The sequence below is a fragment of the Fistularia commersonii genome, chromosome 4 (assembly GCF_037954325.1).
Source record: "Fistularia commersonii isolate RoL2024-O1a breed Wild chromosome 4, RoL_Fcom_v1.0, whole genome shotgun sequence".
NCBI lineage: Eukaryota > Metazoa > Chordata > Actinopteri > Syngnathiformes > Fistulariidae > Fistularia > Fistularia commersonii.
The window spans coordinates 10,797,353-10,814,120 of NC_141287.1; the positions used below are offsets into that span (position 1 = coordinate 10,797,353).

The window sequence follows — 16,768 nt, forward strand, 5'->3', positions numbered from 1 at the left end:
GAAATAGGAAAAGACCCATGGTCTTTTATTTGGTTTTTTTTAAGTTACAATAGCACTGCAGCTAGCTAAGACAAACAGTGCAGGAGGTGAAATGTACTCCCTCCTACTGCCTCATATGTATCATCAATCGGCAAACATGCTGCTGCGGTCTGAGTTTAATAGTCCCTATAGATTCTTGATTCAGGCCTTTTTGCAAATACAGTCATGTATAGCTATGGCAAAATATATATGATCCAAACTCAAGATCATTAAAAGACAGTTGTGAGTAGTTTGGCATGAAGTGTGAGACAACTGGAAGAGCCCTTGCATTAATATTTAAGGAATTAATGTGGTTGAATCTCTGAATATACTCAAACATATGATGTTTGCATTTCTTTCGGCTGTAAAAGATTCAAAAAATCAAGTTTACATTCCCAGTTAGCTACCACAACCTTACCCATTCGTACATGTCATGCCCTAACTCAGTTGCCTATTTTTTATCCTTGTTGGTATCACTCCACTCACATCATCTTTATTTTTGTAATTGTTAGTGTCACAGTTTCGGTTCTTATCTTTGTTGTTGAGGTTATTTTGGTTGTCTATTCTCACCCTTGCAGTCTTTTTTTATCCTATTGTCTGTTCTTATCTTTGCTGCTGTTCAGTATGCTTTCTATTTATTTGTGGATTTCTTTTGCTATATTCTTATTGTCTATTTATATTTATACCCATATTTATTGATACTGTCATTGCCGCGCTGCTGTGACAAAAAAAATCCCCTATGGAGATCAGTAACGCATGTCTTTTCTTATCTTAAATAACATGCACTGCAATTTTATATTGGTCGAAATATGTACTGGTTACAGCATCCACCTTTTGCATCTTCCAAATTGGTGCCAGAAATAGAACTCTTGTTTTCATACCAAGATTTTGAGAATGTTACAAGTCACCTAGTATTTAGAAACACTAAGCAGGAAGTTAGTATGGGATTTCAGATGCACTCTGAAGATAGTACAAACAATCTATGCAAAATGTGACCAGTTGGTCACTTGAAATCATATGGCAAATATGATTTCTTATTTGGCTTTGAACTAATTATAATTCTAATTATCTTTGAGATAAGCCTGGGCCTGAAGACATCTATATGTCAATATTTACACTTACAGTGCCACCATCTGGTAACAGTGATTTGTTTCTAAGAGATGCATAGCTGCAGAGCTATTCTGCTGCAATTTTTTTTCTTCCATTTTTATAATGTCCAATATTTTATAAATTATTCATATTTTCAATTTACATTTTGTGGAATTATTGTAAACCATTGTATTTTACCTGTTGCTTCGATTGCACAGTAATGAATTATCATTGAATATAAGTAGATGTGGCCGCATGAAAGCCTTGATTTGACATTGTGTGAGTGTGGCCAGTTTGCAAACTCTTGTTTAACCAGAAGGTATTTAACAGTTTGGTAGAATTTGTTTTTTATTTTCAAAGTTTGAAATGTTTGACAGTCTGAAAACATTTAAATCACAATTTAGGCAGTATCCTGGTAGCCTCACCTGCTGATATAACATATTTGACATTTAACAACATGTTTATTTTTCATTCTGTTTTTATACATATACAACACTATATAAGTTGCCCGGGATACAAAACCTGGTGCAAAATACCTGTGGGTCGTGGGAAACTACTCCACCATGTTTGTTATTTATAGGATTGAGTGTTGACGACATATGAGGTTGGAATGCAGATTTATGATTGCACTTTAATCCCCTAGCAAGCAATATTGCTATTAAGTGCCATCTGCCAGAGATTGAATATTCAGTGCTATAGTTCCAAAATATAAATTCAGCACATCAGAAGGAAAAGACATTTGAAATGTATTTTTCAAACATTTCCTGGATTTCTTTCCAAATAAATGGTGATGATTAGCCTCATTTGATCCACATATTCACCCACAATTGACTCTCCAAAGAACCCCTCAGAGTCTCCTCTGGGTAGGGATAATAAAGAAACAACCCAAGATGTTCCCGACAGCCTGGTAAGCGCCCTGCGTGGTGGCTCTGCCACCATTTGTGTGTCTGTATGTGTGTGCGCGTGTGTGCTTGTACGTGTGTGTGCGTCTGTGTGTGTGTGTGTGTGAACACAAGTGGAAACCATTTTTTCCACCCAATTTCTTGCAGTTATGTGAGGATGTAGTTTTCCAGTGTAATTTACAAATATTTTCCCATTCATCTACAGATAGTAACATTCCTCCTTCTCTATCCCATTTATTCTCCATATGTTGGGTATTCAAGTTCAGGGAGCTCTGACAATTTTTATACAATCTTGATCTTATTCTACATCCACTCCCAGGTGTTGTCACAAAAGCACTTATTGTATCACTGTCTACTTTCCTCGTCCTTCAGTCATAATTTCCATCATCCAATTTTTAGAAATCTGATCTTTTTTTAAAACTAACAATAATGGAAAACTTTGCAGTTTTCCATTATGCATTAAGCTACAGAATGTTGTTAGCGCTCTGCTTCTGCATGATTTAAATCTAATGTCTGTCCTCTTTGGGGGAGAAGTTCATTTAATGCACACCAACATAGTATTTTCTATGCTCCCCTAAGTTTGTGTTTTTAAACTACTAGCTGCCTGATTTTTAGCTTTACTTTTGATTTTTTTTTAATCTGTGAAATTGTTTATCATTTTTCTGTCTACTGTTGTGGCCTGTAGTGTTAGTGATGTATTTTCTTCTGCAGTGTCACAACAAGTGACTTAGCACCCAGTTAAACCTTAGTCAAAAAATGAAAACAAATTGCTGTAAGTTGTACTTTTATATGATCGCTTGTGATAGGCATGTGGTAGAAAAAATTCTTTAAAGAAGAGCTATGCAAAATATATGGACAAACACTTTCATGACAGCACAGTCCCTCTTCTATTTCTCTCTGCCATAAGTTTTGGATCACAAAGACACTCCAAAGGTCTTAATTGGGCTCCCTAATAATAGTTTTTCAAATTATGCAGCGCCACAACCCCTTCTTTTGGTAATTGTTATATGTTTTAACTTAACTCTTGTTTTTTTTTGTTTCAGGTAGAGTAGGTTCAGTTCAGTAGGTACAGTTCAGGTACATAAGGTACAGTAGACATAGCAAAATTATGATTCTTAAAATCAATTCTTAATATGAGACTGAGAGGTTGTTCTATCTAGACTTAAATATCTGACTTAATTTTATAGTTCAGGGAAACTTGTGATATCCTGATTATGATTTAGTCCTAGGTATTTTATCTAGGTCTGATCGCATCTCAAGCCATGTTTTGTCAAACGAATGTCTGTGGAGGTTCTCAGTCACCGAGGTTATGGTGAATTTTTGTCAAAATCTTCTTTTGTGGCTACTGCACTAGAATTTCTTGGCTTGAAGATTGTTCACCCTTTCACCTGAGAGGCTTCTTCCGTTCTTTTTATTTTTATTTTTTTCATTATTTAACTAATAGCTTGATAACTCACATGCATGCCTTTCATTTGGGTAGAGACAACCAAAAATAGTAACATGTCATCTACAAATATAGATATTTCATGATTATTTCCTGCAATGTTTCAGCCTTTGATTTCTTTCTTATGCCTAATGTATTGGTCAAGCGGTTCTACAAAGAAAGCAAACGGAAGTGGTGAACGTGGGCAATCCTGTCTACATGAATACTCTGATGTAAATGAGTTTGAGAGACTGCCATTAATCTTTATCTTCACTGTTGGATTTGTGTGTTCCATCAAATGCTTTAATAAGCATTTGATGGAACGATAAGCCAAATTTGTTATATAGCTTATCAAGGAAGATCGATCTGACTTAGTCAAATGCCTTTTCTGCTCTACCCGATGTTACTGGGTTCAGCTGCACAAAAGGCATTTGATATCATATTTAGTGTCCTTCTGACTTACGTACTGTCTTGGATTTTTCTTGGATGAATAAATCCTGTGAAATCTGTCTATCTAATTTGCTAATATTCATATAAATATTTATAATCCACATGTAATACGGATATAGGCTGATACGTTTACTGTCTAATTTAGAGCTGCCTCAAGCTTGATATTTGTGATCTTGGTTATAATGAAAGATGAGATGAGATGTACTTTAATGATCCCATGCTTGGGAAATAGTTTTGCAGCAACAGCAAGACACAGGGAGAAGACAAACTAAGAATATATGTAAAAAATAAATGAATGCTGAAGCTTAAAAGTATAAAGGAAAATTCTAAAAAATGTCTCCATATTTACCAATATACAGAAATAAATAATGAGCAAAGTGGTGTTGTGAAGTAGCACAGTAACTGGTTAGAGTGAGTTATTGTATAGGGTTATGGCATGAGGTCGGAAAGATTTCCTGTATCTGTCCATTCGACAGTGGAGCTGTAACAGTCTGCTGGAGAAGCTGCCCCATTGCCATCAGGGCTTCATTTTGATTCCATGTAGCGACTGGAAATCGAAAGGTTCTAAAAAAAAGAATTTCCTTATTTTTGCTCTTTTGTTTGGTCATCATATTCTTCAAAATTTTGCTTGATCTCTTCTAATTTATATTGCATCTGCCTCGATCAGGAACACCTGATTTTGTTAATGGCACTATCTGCCTGCTATTTCCTTAATTTACATGCCAGTACTCTTATTGATTCACTTCCTGCCACATAATTTCCCTGTTTTGAGAAAAAATAGTTTTGTTTTTCTTTAGGTTTTTTTTGCCTTCTATGCTTGGATCTCATCATTATTGCTTTTTTTTCAATATTTATTTTTACAGGTATTTAGTTGGATTTCTGTCCTGTTTTATTCGTATTGCCCTTTCGTAATTCTTTGATTTTTTTATTTCGCTTCTCCTGGTTATGTTTCTTCAGTAGTGCAAATAAAGAAAATATTTCCCCCTTTGTACTGCTTTATAAGCATGTCACACCATGAGAAGAGATACTGCTTCATTATCATTTTCTCTAAAGCAAGTTTGTATTCTTTTTTTTCAACTGGGTTTTTTGAGGATAATTGAATTCAGTTTCCATTTAATACATTTGGGGTTAAGTCTATTACAAATTGTTATTTTTATTGGAAAATGGTCAGTAATATCAAGTTATTCTATATTATAATAAACAGCGGAGATCCTTTGCTGTGCTGGATAAATACAACTGGTTTTGATATTTTCTGCTGCAGTTGTTTAATTATGACTAGTATCTCTTCCTCCGCAACTCCAGTATGGAGTCATTGTTAAGAATATCAGTGATGCTTTATAAAGGATCTTTCTCTGGCACCAGGCTTGTCGTAAGATAGCCTCCTGAGTAGACCTTGAACTTGACCACCGGTGTTCTTAGAGCGGAAGTGAGATTCTTTGGTTTGGCTTTTGAAGATTAAGGGGCTGTTTCGGTCTTTGTGTTCAGGTCTGGGTTGAAGGACTGATTCAGTTAGGTCCTTCATAAAAACCTTTACATCTCTTTCCTCATTCCTCTCTGGTATTTGGTCAATTCTAGGATTGTCCCGTCTTGCCCAGCTCTGCATTTCTTCACTCCTTGCCATCAGGTCCCCCTCTCTATGTAACAAATACTGTAACGCTCTCTCCGCCCGTCTTTTTCAGCTGCGCTAATTTGGTCCTCTGCCTTTACTGCTTAGCTATTTGTCTTTTCAATTCTAGCATTAAGGATACCAGTTTTTTAAGCAAGTGTTTTTTATGCGATCAATATTTTGCACGCGTGTGCTAACTTGCATCGTAACACTCATGACTTGTCTGATAGCTGTTTTACATTCTTGTTCCTGTTTGGGTTGGAGTGGATGTTGCCATGCCAGTTTGTGTAGTTGTGTCACTGCAAATCCCTGTAAATCAATATTTCATTAAAAGACCAACATAGTAAAAGATTGGTTCAATTTTTTGACAGACCTGTAGTATGGTATTCTAGACAGCTCCAGGTTTCATGTTGATAGAATTGAGTTGGGACAGCCCTAGGATGTGCCCAACATACCAGGTTATGCATATATGTTAACTTAATGTTCATTGAGTGCCAAGTTTTTCAGAGTGCAGTTTTTAGTTGTTAAAGTTCCACATTCTTCTGCGATGAGTGTGTCTTATATCAGAACATTCACCATAGCTAAGCAAACCTGTGGATACAAAGTCTGTAATGTGGTATGTAGTATCTATGTAAATTCTCTATAATTAGAGTTTTTAATTTATAATTTTTCAGTGATTGAACCCCCCCCCGCAGACTGACTGCATGTCTATTTAGTTATGAATGAGGTTGAGGTTAGTATATGGGTTTGAAACCCACCCTTCCATTTGCATTTAAATGTTTTTTGTGATTTTGGCTGTATTACTGGAAGCAGTTCAAGTCAATTGTTCATATTGGAAAAACGTTCCCAGCCTAATCAGGCATTGACTGTAAAACATTGACACTATGAAATGAAACAAGGTCAACACTCTAACTCCATTTCTCCCTCAACAGGAGCACATTGGCAGCATCGTAGTCTGGCTCTGTGGCACCCTTGTGACTGGCTGCATTTCCTGGAACAAGCTGGAACCCGAGCCTTGAAATCCACGACAGGGAATGCCTGTAGCACCCCACTTCATGTTCATCCACTCAACGGCCTCAAAGGAATCAGAGACACAAGGAGAAGAACAAAATTCGAGGCGGTCCTAAACCCCAGCCTTTTATCTGCCGCTGAATATTCTGATCTGTTTAAGTCTGGCAGTTTGTAAGGTTCTTTTGGAAGAGAGTAAGTGCCCTTTTGAGTAGGTGCTTACCGTTGTCACTAAGGTCATGAGGCCCAAGACTTTCCCAGCTACTCCATATGTGGGCAACACACGGCAGAGGCTGCAGGAGATCAAGGAGGGGCTGAAGCAGCCGGCCAAGTTGGTGAGCCAGGCGCTGCACGGAGGCAGCTCACGAACCGAGGGGAGCAGAGGAGCTGACTGCAAAGGCAGCAAAGACGCGGCGAGCAGACAGCAGCAGCTCCGGCCCCCACAGAAGTTCAATAACTACCAGAATGCCCTCAGGGAGATCCGCAAGTCTCTCATGCCCTTCGCCAATGAGTCGGGCACGTCGGGGTCAGAACATCCTGCAGGTGCCGGAGAGGTGAACCGGCAGATGCTTCAGGAGCTAGTGAATGCTGGCTGCGATCAGGTGGGACAAAAGAAAAGGAAAACGGAAAGCTTGAATGTATTAATCTGCGTTTTCCCTTTGAGGCGTCAAGTGCGTTGAGTGATAGAACAAAACCTTCCTATCAAGTTTTTGACATTTACAAAACTTAGTGATGAAGCAAAAGGCACCCTTTATCATTTAAACAGTTTCTGCATTTGCAAACACTTTAATATGATATTTCAGGGAATTGTATAGGTCGTATAGGTATAAATAAATGCGATAATCATGCTAATTCAATCACATACTATATGTGTGATCACATATGTGGATTCAGATTTTTTTACAAATAAACTCACTGATAAGCATTTGAAAGGTTGTTTATTAGTCTTGACAAAAAAAATCAATATATAGCAGAAACATTACCAACATGGTTAGTACTAAAGGAATTTTTCTTGACAAGAGAAAGGTCAGTATGTTGTTGATTTTAATAAATTTTATCAAGATTTTAATAACATATAAAAAAATTGGACTGAATAAAAACATTCAGAAGACTGCTTTTATATCAAAGAGGTAGAGTGACAGTGAGTATTATACTGAGTATATGGTTTTTACAAGAGGTAAACTGACAGAAAAGTGACACAGTTTTTGATAATGTGGGTTGAGATTTGCAGTTTACTCTTTTAGTTACAATTTTAATCTAATTCAATGTACAGTTATGTATCAATTCTTCTTAGAGCATTAACATCTTGAAAATATTATCACCCGTACCCATTTTGTCCTCTGGGTCAATGCATTTGTATTTCACTGTTTTTGTTATACCAAGTTGGTCATTGAGAACATAAACATTTTGCATTTATAATTAAGGTCACTTTCAAAATAGTCCAATTTTAGAATTCATTAAATTCACTTGGGGAATTTTTCAGCAATACTTACTCATCATTATATGAATACATGTTCCTAATTATACTGACATAAATTTGCTTTTATAGTTGTTTAGATTAAGGAAATGTAATTTCTTCCCCTAATACTTATTTGTCATGCACTTATGATTATCACATTTTTTTAATTGATATCCTAGCTGTACAAATGTATGAGGAGAGAAAAGTTTTGATTTGTCTATCAGGGTCCATAAGGTTTGAACTGACATTTCAGCTCAAACAACACAACACAAATCTTAACAAACAATATTTTTTCTTAAACTGGAGATTATTTGTCAGATTGAGAAAATTGATAAAATGACCAGTTCTTCAGCTAGTTACAGCTACAGTTACAGCTCATGACTAAACTCCCCAAACATTAAAACCAGCAAGATAAATTGTGCTGTGATACAACTGATAGCATTAAGCGTAAAGCAGATTTTTCAGTGGCAACCTCTCAGAAAAGAAAGTGTAGACTGTTGATACATCTTTTTGCTATATGACAATGGATATGTATCTATAGTTCACACATAGGCTTGTTGCCTTGCAGCTATTAGTCGTATCATGTGTCATATTGTGTAAAGCACAATATTGTGTTTTGTTTAGTAAACCAAAGTAAAAGCTTTTTCCGCCAACTTATACATATATATATATATATTTTCTTGACATACACATAACCAAATGGTAATGTGGCTTCTTCTTTCCTTTATGAGCTCAGAAGGATGTCACTTTATTTTCTCTCAAACCAAATTTTTTTTGCTGGTCATTTAACTGGAAAAAAACACTCGAAAACATTCTTGTCTTGAGAAAAAAGGGGCTGAAAAATCAAGCATGTGACTGCAAAGATTGGAAAAAAATAATCATCTTGATTCTCATGGGTCTGATTTTTACATTTATCTTAAATGTGATCTAGAACTGGAGCTGCGGTTTTGAGTCACTCAAAAGAATTCCAGATAACAGCTCCATTTTATGAATAGTTCAAAGATTCCTAAGTGGGACACTAGTGCCGAAAACTTCATAAGGGAAACACAAGATGAGACCCGTGTCTCTGAATTGTCTGATTTTGAAAAACAAACGAAACAAAAACAACTTGGTAAGGTGAGTAAGCTAAGTACTTTTTTATAAAAGTACCATTTAGAAAAAAAAAACATATGTTTACAATTGAAGCAGATTTACCTTCTGTTGTAAAATAAAACAGAGACAAAACTTTTCAGCGATAATTGAAGACACATTGAAAGGCTTGTTCGCCAGAGTTGAAGACATTTACTTTTCCTCAAGGTCAGATCGCTGCCATTGTGAATGAACTAAACCAGCGCTGGCTCTATCAGTTGAAAACAGGAAGTGAACATTCAGTAGCAGCTGGGTGGAACATTTCCTTCTGCTGCAATCCTGTTGCCTCGAAAAATGTCATCTTGCCTTTTCCCGAACTTCTGATTTGCCTGATAAATAGTATCTGTCGCTGAGCATCTCAATAGAGGTATATGTATCCCATCATTCCATTTGGTATTTATTTAGTCTGCATTGATGTTAAAATAAACAACAGATCTGTCCCATTCGTAGGTAGTTGGGATTCCTCTTTTGATTTTTTTTTCCAAAGAAAAAAACTCACATCTGCCTAACACTTCAGCAGAAGTAATTATCTTTATATTTTTATGAAGTATTCAGAAAAGCTCAAGTTTGTCCCACAAGTGGCATCTTCTGTCTTCAGTTTTTTTTTTAAATCCTATTAGAGCCTGTATTTTAAAAGGAAATTTGTTAACAATTTTATCTCATTATGTTATAAAATTACAGTAAAAACAAAATATCTTTTTAAAGCTCATATTGTATTTCATAGGTCAACCTGTTATCTGTCCTCTTTATATCTATAAGTCAGAGGCAGTAGGTCAGCCTCTTAATGCTTTTCTAAAGGACGAAATGTGTGTGTGTGTTACGGGCCGCATCATACCAAGATGATCTCAAATTAATAGATGCAAAGAAAATTTTAATATGTCCCTTCAAATGTTTGACGTGTTTATTTATTTAATTGTTTATTTGTTTGTAAGTTTATTTTGTCTGACAAACTGGGGTCAGGGGAGGAAACCATTGCAATACAAAAAAAAAAAAAAAGAGTGTGAAAATCAAAATCAAATGTGGGATTTATTTAACAACAGGGCCTGAACTGAAATCATGTACAAGTAATACTTTACAGTAAATTTTTGACCAAATCTTTGCTAGTAAATTACATTTTCTGGACTCAAAGAGCCTTTATACTAACCGTTGTTGAGTGCAAGCAGTGAGGATAAATCGCATGTGTGGGCGCCTCCCTCTCAGCATGTTTGTTAATCTACTCTAGAGTATCCTGAATATCAGTTTCCGTTTCAGAGTCTCATGTTGGTATGTGTTTGAAAAATCGTGTTGCAATCGACAACAGAAATAAGTATGTTATATCCCATAGCCCCTCACTTCTTCTGTTCTGTCTGAATATGTGAAGGCTGTTTGCAAAGCATGCCGTGTCTTTGAGGCGAACAGTATAACTAGGATACAAATGTCCCCTGGATATTTTCGAGGGAGGGAGCGCAAGAGAGATCTTCACAAATAGCTCAAATTCCTTCTTCATGGGCCTTGGAATGTGTGGAAACATCTGTCACTATGACAGCAAGATCATAAGACCTGCCTCCAGTCAATATGCACAGGACTGAGGAGAAGAAGAAGCACCCGACAAAGAGTGTTACTTTGTTTTGATGGCTTTCTTTTCAAAGTAACTAATATCTTAAATGTGTCGTGGGGAATTATGTGAAAACATTGGGAGAGGAAGTTGTGAAAGGGTTTTTAAATGAAAAATATAATGGTCCCCCTCCCCCTTCTCTCCTGAGCCACATGTCCAGAACTCCAAGCGTGCCCTGCATTGCTGCAAATGTCTGATCTTGTGCTGCGTCTCATTTAGAAGATGACTCATGAATATAGTTTTCGGTTTTATCAAATTCGTTAATGGTTCACTCACAAATAAGAAAAGTAATATATTGTGAATCTTCGTCTTCTTCTTCTTCTTCTCCGTTCAACTTTTCCCTTCAGGGGTCTCATCGGCGAATAAACTTTCACCATCTGACCCTATTCTCTGTAGCCTCCTCTCACACCAACTACCTTCATATCTTCTCTCACTACATCCACAAATCTTCTCTTTGGTCTTCCTCAAGACCTCCTGCCTGGCAGCTCCAATTCCAGCATCCGTCTACCAAAATATTCACTATCCCTCCTTTGCAAATGACTGAGCCATCTCAGTCTGGCTTCTCTGACCTTCTCTCCAAAACATCTAACACAATAGACTCATTCCTAATCCTATCAGTCCTGGTCACTCCCAAAGAGAACCTCAACATCTTCATTGTTCCTCCTTCAAGATAACTCCTACTCCATTCTTCTTCTTGTCAGTACCATGACAGTACAACTCAAAGCGTGCTCCTAAGCTTCATGCTTAGAGCCTTAAGCATGGAATATTTTACACATCATTTTCTTCAGCAGTTTCCCCAGCTTGTTTTAAAACCGCAGCTGTTAAACCCTTATTAACCTCGTAAAACCAGGCATCCACATGCACAGGCATCTCATTTTTGGTTGACTCTATTAGTGGAAATTGGTCCTTGTGTTTTTTTTTTTCTTTTCTCAAAGACGACTTTGTGTGAAAAGATAATAGTTAGCTATTTATGCTTATCTGGTCCCAATAAGCCCAAGTTGCATAGAGACGTTAAACTTGCAATTCATGTAAGAGCTTGGGTCCGAGGGGGATCAAGAAGCCTTGGTTAGACGCTGGGTTGCTGACAAATTGTCTCAAGCATACCCTTTTCGTGAAAAGGTTATTGAGAAAGTAGTCTCAAATCAGCTTCTGTTGGTTTAATCAGTAAACAAACTATGTGAACCACCGCAGTCTGCTTTTGAGATAGTTTCCTCTGAATTCTTCTTTCCGGGTAAAGATTGGCATAGAGTCACAGCTTCTTGAGGAACTATGCCTTCTCAAGACAATTTTTTGAAGGCATCAACTTGCGGAGGGCTAGTTTTATTTCTTTAAAAAACTATTCCTGTTACTTTCAATGCTTTGACAACAAGTACACAAAATATTTAGCTATGTGATAATTTAATAACAGGCTGCAAACCAGAAAGAAGTGCCATTCAATTGATTGGGATAGCATTTTTTTTTCAACTTCAACATATTATATTAATGGTGAATTTGTAACATTAGAGACCAAGGATTATTAGTGGGCATCCAAACTGGAATTAAATGTCTTGTCAAATTTGTAATTTTATATATTCTTTCCCTCTTCTTCTTCTTATTTTTATTTTCTTTTGTTTCTACGTGGCTGAAGGAGGACTCTAGGAACCATATAGAGGCACCTGTGTTTTAATAATAGATTGAATGTTAACCGGTTATATAAAAAAGAAGTAATTTGTCATTGAGAAAATAATTTAAATGACTATGTTTCACTCTCTTCGCTGTGTGTTGTGACTCCACAGGAGATGGCTGTTCGGGCGCTCAAGCAGACAGGAAGCAGGAACATTGAAGCTGCATTAGAGTACATCAGTAAAATGGGTTACCTTGACCCTCGGAATGAGCTTATTGTCCGTGTCATCAAACAGACTTCACCAGGTACTCAGCTTTGACCTGTTTTCACATTCTTTCGGACCACTGAGTTAATAAGTGGGTATAATGCTGTTTGAATTCATGGGCTTTTCATTTCACTCAGCCTCTTTATAAAACATTAGCATTTTATGTGCTTATATAGAATAACTCATATACTCATCAAAAATTGGATGGCAATTGATGACATTTCTGAAATACAGAAGCAAACATTTGTGGACGAACCCCCCTCCACCAACCCCAAGATTTAGTTCAGTAAAGATAGTATGCACAAGTTAACAATCTGCAAAGTAATCTGTAATATGATTTCAGCAGTGTCTTTATAATGCATGTAATGACTATGCCTTCAGTAATTCTATGATTCATATTTTTTTCCATGCAGATAAAACCTGCATGCCGAACTCAATGGACCACCGCCCTGCACTTGAGGCCTCAGGTGAAGCAGCAGGTGCAATAGCTCCCTACCACCAAATGGGGGCAACCATCTATGAGGGTGCAAGTGGATATTGTTCGGAGAGTGAAATATCCAGACAATTCATAAATTCTCCCCCTGTTATGAACTACATGATAACCCAGTCTGGCTCACCGCAAGGTCCTGCTATGGGAAACCCAGTGGGTCGTCCTCCGAGTGTGGGTACATACCCACCAGTGATACCCAACCAGAATAATCCACATAGTAACACTATGTATCCTCTAGGTGCCCAGCAGAAGGGTTATCCTGGTGGTATTGAACAGCATGGGCCCATGATGAGCTACAATGTCTCAGGCCAACCTCTACAACATCAGCCTCAACCACCAGGGGGCCCTATGCCGGGCCATCATTATGACTATAGCCATGCCAGATCTCATATTATGGAGCCTGCTGGCTACGGTGTCAAGAGAACAGCCTCCTTCCAGAAAAAGATTCCAACACCAGACAACTATGTTAATATGCAGGGTAACGGGACCATGGTCCCTAGTGGACCAGGAGGAGGTGGGGGAGGGTACCCTACAAGCCTGTACATTCCCACTCACTCCCAAACTCGTCAGTCAAGCCCGACTTCCCACCAGGTCCATTTGTTGTCCCACTCCCCAGGTGGGGTTGCAACAATTGGCACAGACTTCTCTGATATTTCCCATGGTTTATTGACATCATCCAGGGCTAGCCTTAATCTTGACCCATATGAACACCCCTGGCCAGGACCTCCAGTTCCTGAAGGAGCTCCTTCAGCAAGGCAGCCCCAACCACAGGGATCATTTAGGGGTGAGGTGCGTGTTCCCAGCCGAGCCAACTCCTTCAACAGCCGTTCCGCTGGATGTAATGGTGTCCGCACCACAATGACCACATCCCCCGCAGCTGGGAAGCCAGAGTCCTCTTTGGTTCCTCCAAACACTATCACCACTGTGACATCCCCGCCCATCCAACAGCCGGTCAAAAGTATCCGGGTAATGAGGCCAGAACCCAAGACAGCTGTGGGACCATGTCATCCCAGCTGGATGACAGCCCAGGGCCAGGATACAGTAGTATGTAGGCCAGAGGAGACATACTCTCCGACTCAGGAGCCCCGTTGCCCCCCACCACCTTATCCAAAAAGTGCTTTTATGTCTGTGGCAGCCGTTGAGACAGGGGCCTTGGAGGGACCTGAAGACATTCATGGAACCCAAGACCTGGGCACCCCAGGTGCCAGAATTACAAACAGTAGCAGTATTGTAAGCGGAAATAAAGATGAGAGCCAGCCGTTTAAGGAGAAGACCAAAGTCGGGAAGGGGGAGAAAACAGTGAAGGGCAAAAAACAGATCCAGACATCACCTGTTCCGGTGAGAAAGAACAAGCCAGATGAAAGGAAAGGAGAATCACGCATCAAGACCTACTCGCCATTCGCCTTCAAGTTCTACATGGAGCAGCACATAGAAAATGTGATGAAGACATACCAGCAGAAACTGAGTCGCAGGCTTCAACTAGAACAAGAGATGTCCAAAGTAAGACTATTTGTTGTTGTTGATATTGTAAGTAGGTTGTGCTTCAAGAGAAACCAGCAAGGCGCTTATTAAGAGGTCACAAAACCTCTGTATGAACAGTAATTTGGCATCAAAAGTAAATATTAAGTAGTTTGAGTAGCATTACAAACATTAATGCTTTCAACAAACACAATAAACAGCTAAACAAGGAACACTTTTCCATGGTGATGCTGTACATGATGCAAAACACATATTGTCTTGAAATGAGGGGTAACTGAATTTATGTTTGTCGACTTGTTGCCCTTTAAACCTTTTTCAACCAAATTTGAAAGGTATTTTGAAAAGGGTCGAAGGATTCTCCTGCTAGAGAGAGGTGGTCTTCTCAAATTCAACTGATCAGAAATCAACTTTTGGAGATCAGCCTTTTTCACTGTACTATAATTCACAGTCTGAGATGTTTTTATTTCCGTACATTGACTTTCACATCACCCACAATTCTCTTTCATTCCTCTGCAGGCTGGCCTTTCAGAAGCAGAGCAGGAGCAAATGAGGAAGATGCTGAACCAGAAAGAGTCCAATTACAACAGGTTACGCCGGGCAAAAATGGAAAAATCCATGTTTGTCAAAATCAAGAGGTTGGGTATAGGGGCCTTTGGAGAAGTCTGCTTAGCACGTAAGGTAGACACTGGTGCACTTTATGCCATGAAAACACTGCGCAAGAAAGATGTCCTCAATCGAAACCAGGTGAAATCACTTATTGTAATGTGAATTTAATGGTCCATGTTGTCATTTGTTTGTTTAAAATCCAAAATGAGGTTACAAGCTCAAACAAGGCTGTCTTTGGTGCAGGTGGCCCATGTGAAAGCCGAGCGTGACATCCTCGCCGAGGCAGACAACGAGTGGGTGGTGCGTCTCTACTACTCCTTCCAAGATCGTGACAGCCTCTACTTTGTCATGGACTATATACCTGGCGGGGACATGATGAGCCTGCTCATCCGAATGGGCGTCTTCCCTGAGCACTTGGCCTGCTTCTACGTGGCAGAGCTGACACTGGCTGTTGAGAGTGTCCACAAGATGGGCTTCATACACCGTGACATCAAGCCCGACAATATCCTCATAGACCTTGACGGACACATCAAGTTGACTGACTTTGGCCTCTGCACCGGGTTCAGATGGACACACAACTCCAAGTACTACCAAAAAGGTCAGGGCTTCTTGTGTTGATTCATTACAAGTGAAATAAATATTTGATATCACATTCATAATATTCAATATTATCAACAGTACCTTCAAGTTAATTGAAAAGGGATTTTAAAATCTTGATAAATCATTCATTGATCAGGTTTCCTTATGACCAATTCAAATGTTTTTTTCTGCTTCCACTTTCTTACTAGGGTTATTCCAAAGCAATTATTGGCATTAAAAAATAGTAACGAGCTGTCCAAGTATAAGTAGGTGGTAAAAGCTTAATCAGTTGACAAAATATTGTAATCAATCAGACATTGCTATTTTTTTCGTTGACAGGAATTGTTATCTTCTCTTATGGGCTTTGATATCATAAATAGCTTTCGGAGTACAGATGACTATAGTCATAGCATTCACAATTGTAAAAATGAAAAATGATTATTTCAATCGTTCAAAGTGTAACATCTTAGTATTGAAATGTATAATCATATCAGATTAATCAAAGCCAATAATTTATTTTATACAACCTAATTGTTCACTGATTTATTCTTGTTAATAGACAAGCAGTCTCCATCTGCTTACCCTTTTAGTTTAAAAAGGTATATGTGTGCTCCTGGCTATTGTCATTAAGACACATTTGAAAAGTAACATACCGATTTTTTTGGTAGAATGATTTTTTTTTTCATTTGTTTTACCCAAATGCTGTGTTTTCAATGTTGGACTTCATTGTTCTCCATTTTTTTGTGTCCCAAATCAGGGAGTCATGTGAGACAGGATAGCATGGAGCCCAGTGACTTCTGGGATGATGTGTCCAACTGTCGCTGTGGCGACAGACTGGAGCAACGAGCCAATCGACAGCACCAGCGCTGTTTAGCACACTCCTTGGTGGGGACGCCCAACTACATCGCACCAGAGGTGTTGCTTCGCAAAGGTGACTGACTGAGAGTTTGAGAATGATACACTTAAATCTGTTTGAACACCAAAAAAAACACAAGTATGATCGGTATAGACAATGTGCATCAATATTGTTTTTTTTTTCTATAAACAAAAATCTATACTTCTTCTGTCC

At 38.4% G+C, this 16,768-nt stretch overlaps 1 protein-coding gene across 1 annotated transcript in view; it reads left to right on the top strand.

The window, feature by feature from the left end:
• The window catches only part of lats2 (large tumor suppressor kinase 2), a 35,893-nt gene that overhangs the window by 13,649 nt on the left and 5,476 nt on the right, over nucleotides 1-16,768 (top strand). The window contains exons 2-7 of the mRNA XM_086145285.1: nucleotides 6,421-7,098; nucleotides 12,453-12,585; nucleotides 12,959-14,535; nucleotides 15,031-15,258; nucleotides 15,364-15,718; nucleotides 16,457-16,630. Of these exons, the coding sequence (XP_086001411.1) occupies nucleotides 6,736-7,098; nucleotides 12,453-12,585; nucleotides 12,959-14,535; nucleotides 15,031-15,258; nucleotides 15,364-15,718; nucleotides 16,457-16,630 (2,830 nt within the window). The 5' untranslated portion in view covers nucleotides 6,421-6,735. The remainder of the gene's footprint in view (nucleotides 1-6,420; nucleotides 7,099-12,452; nucleotides 12,586-12,958; nucleotides 14,536-15,030; nucleotides 15,259-15,363; nucleotides 15,719-16,456; nucleotides 16,631-16,768) is intronic.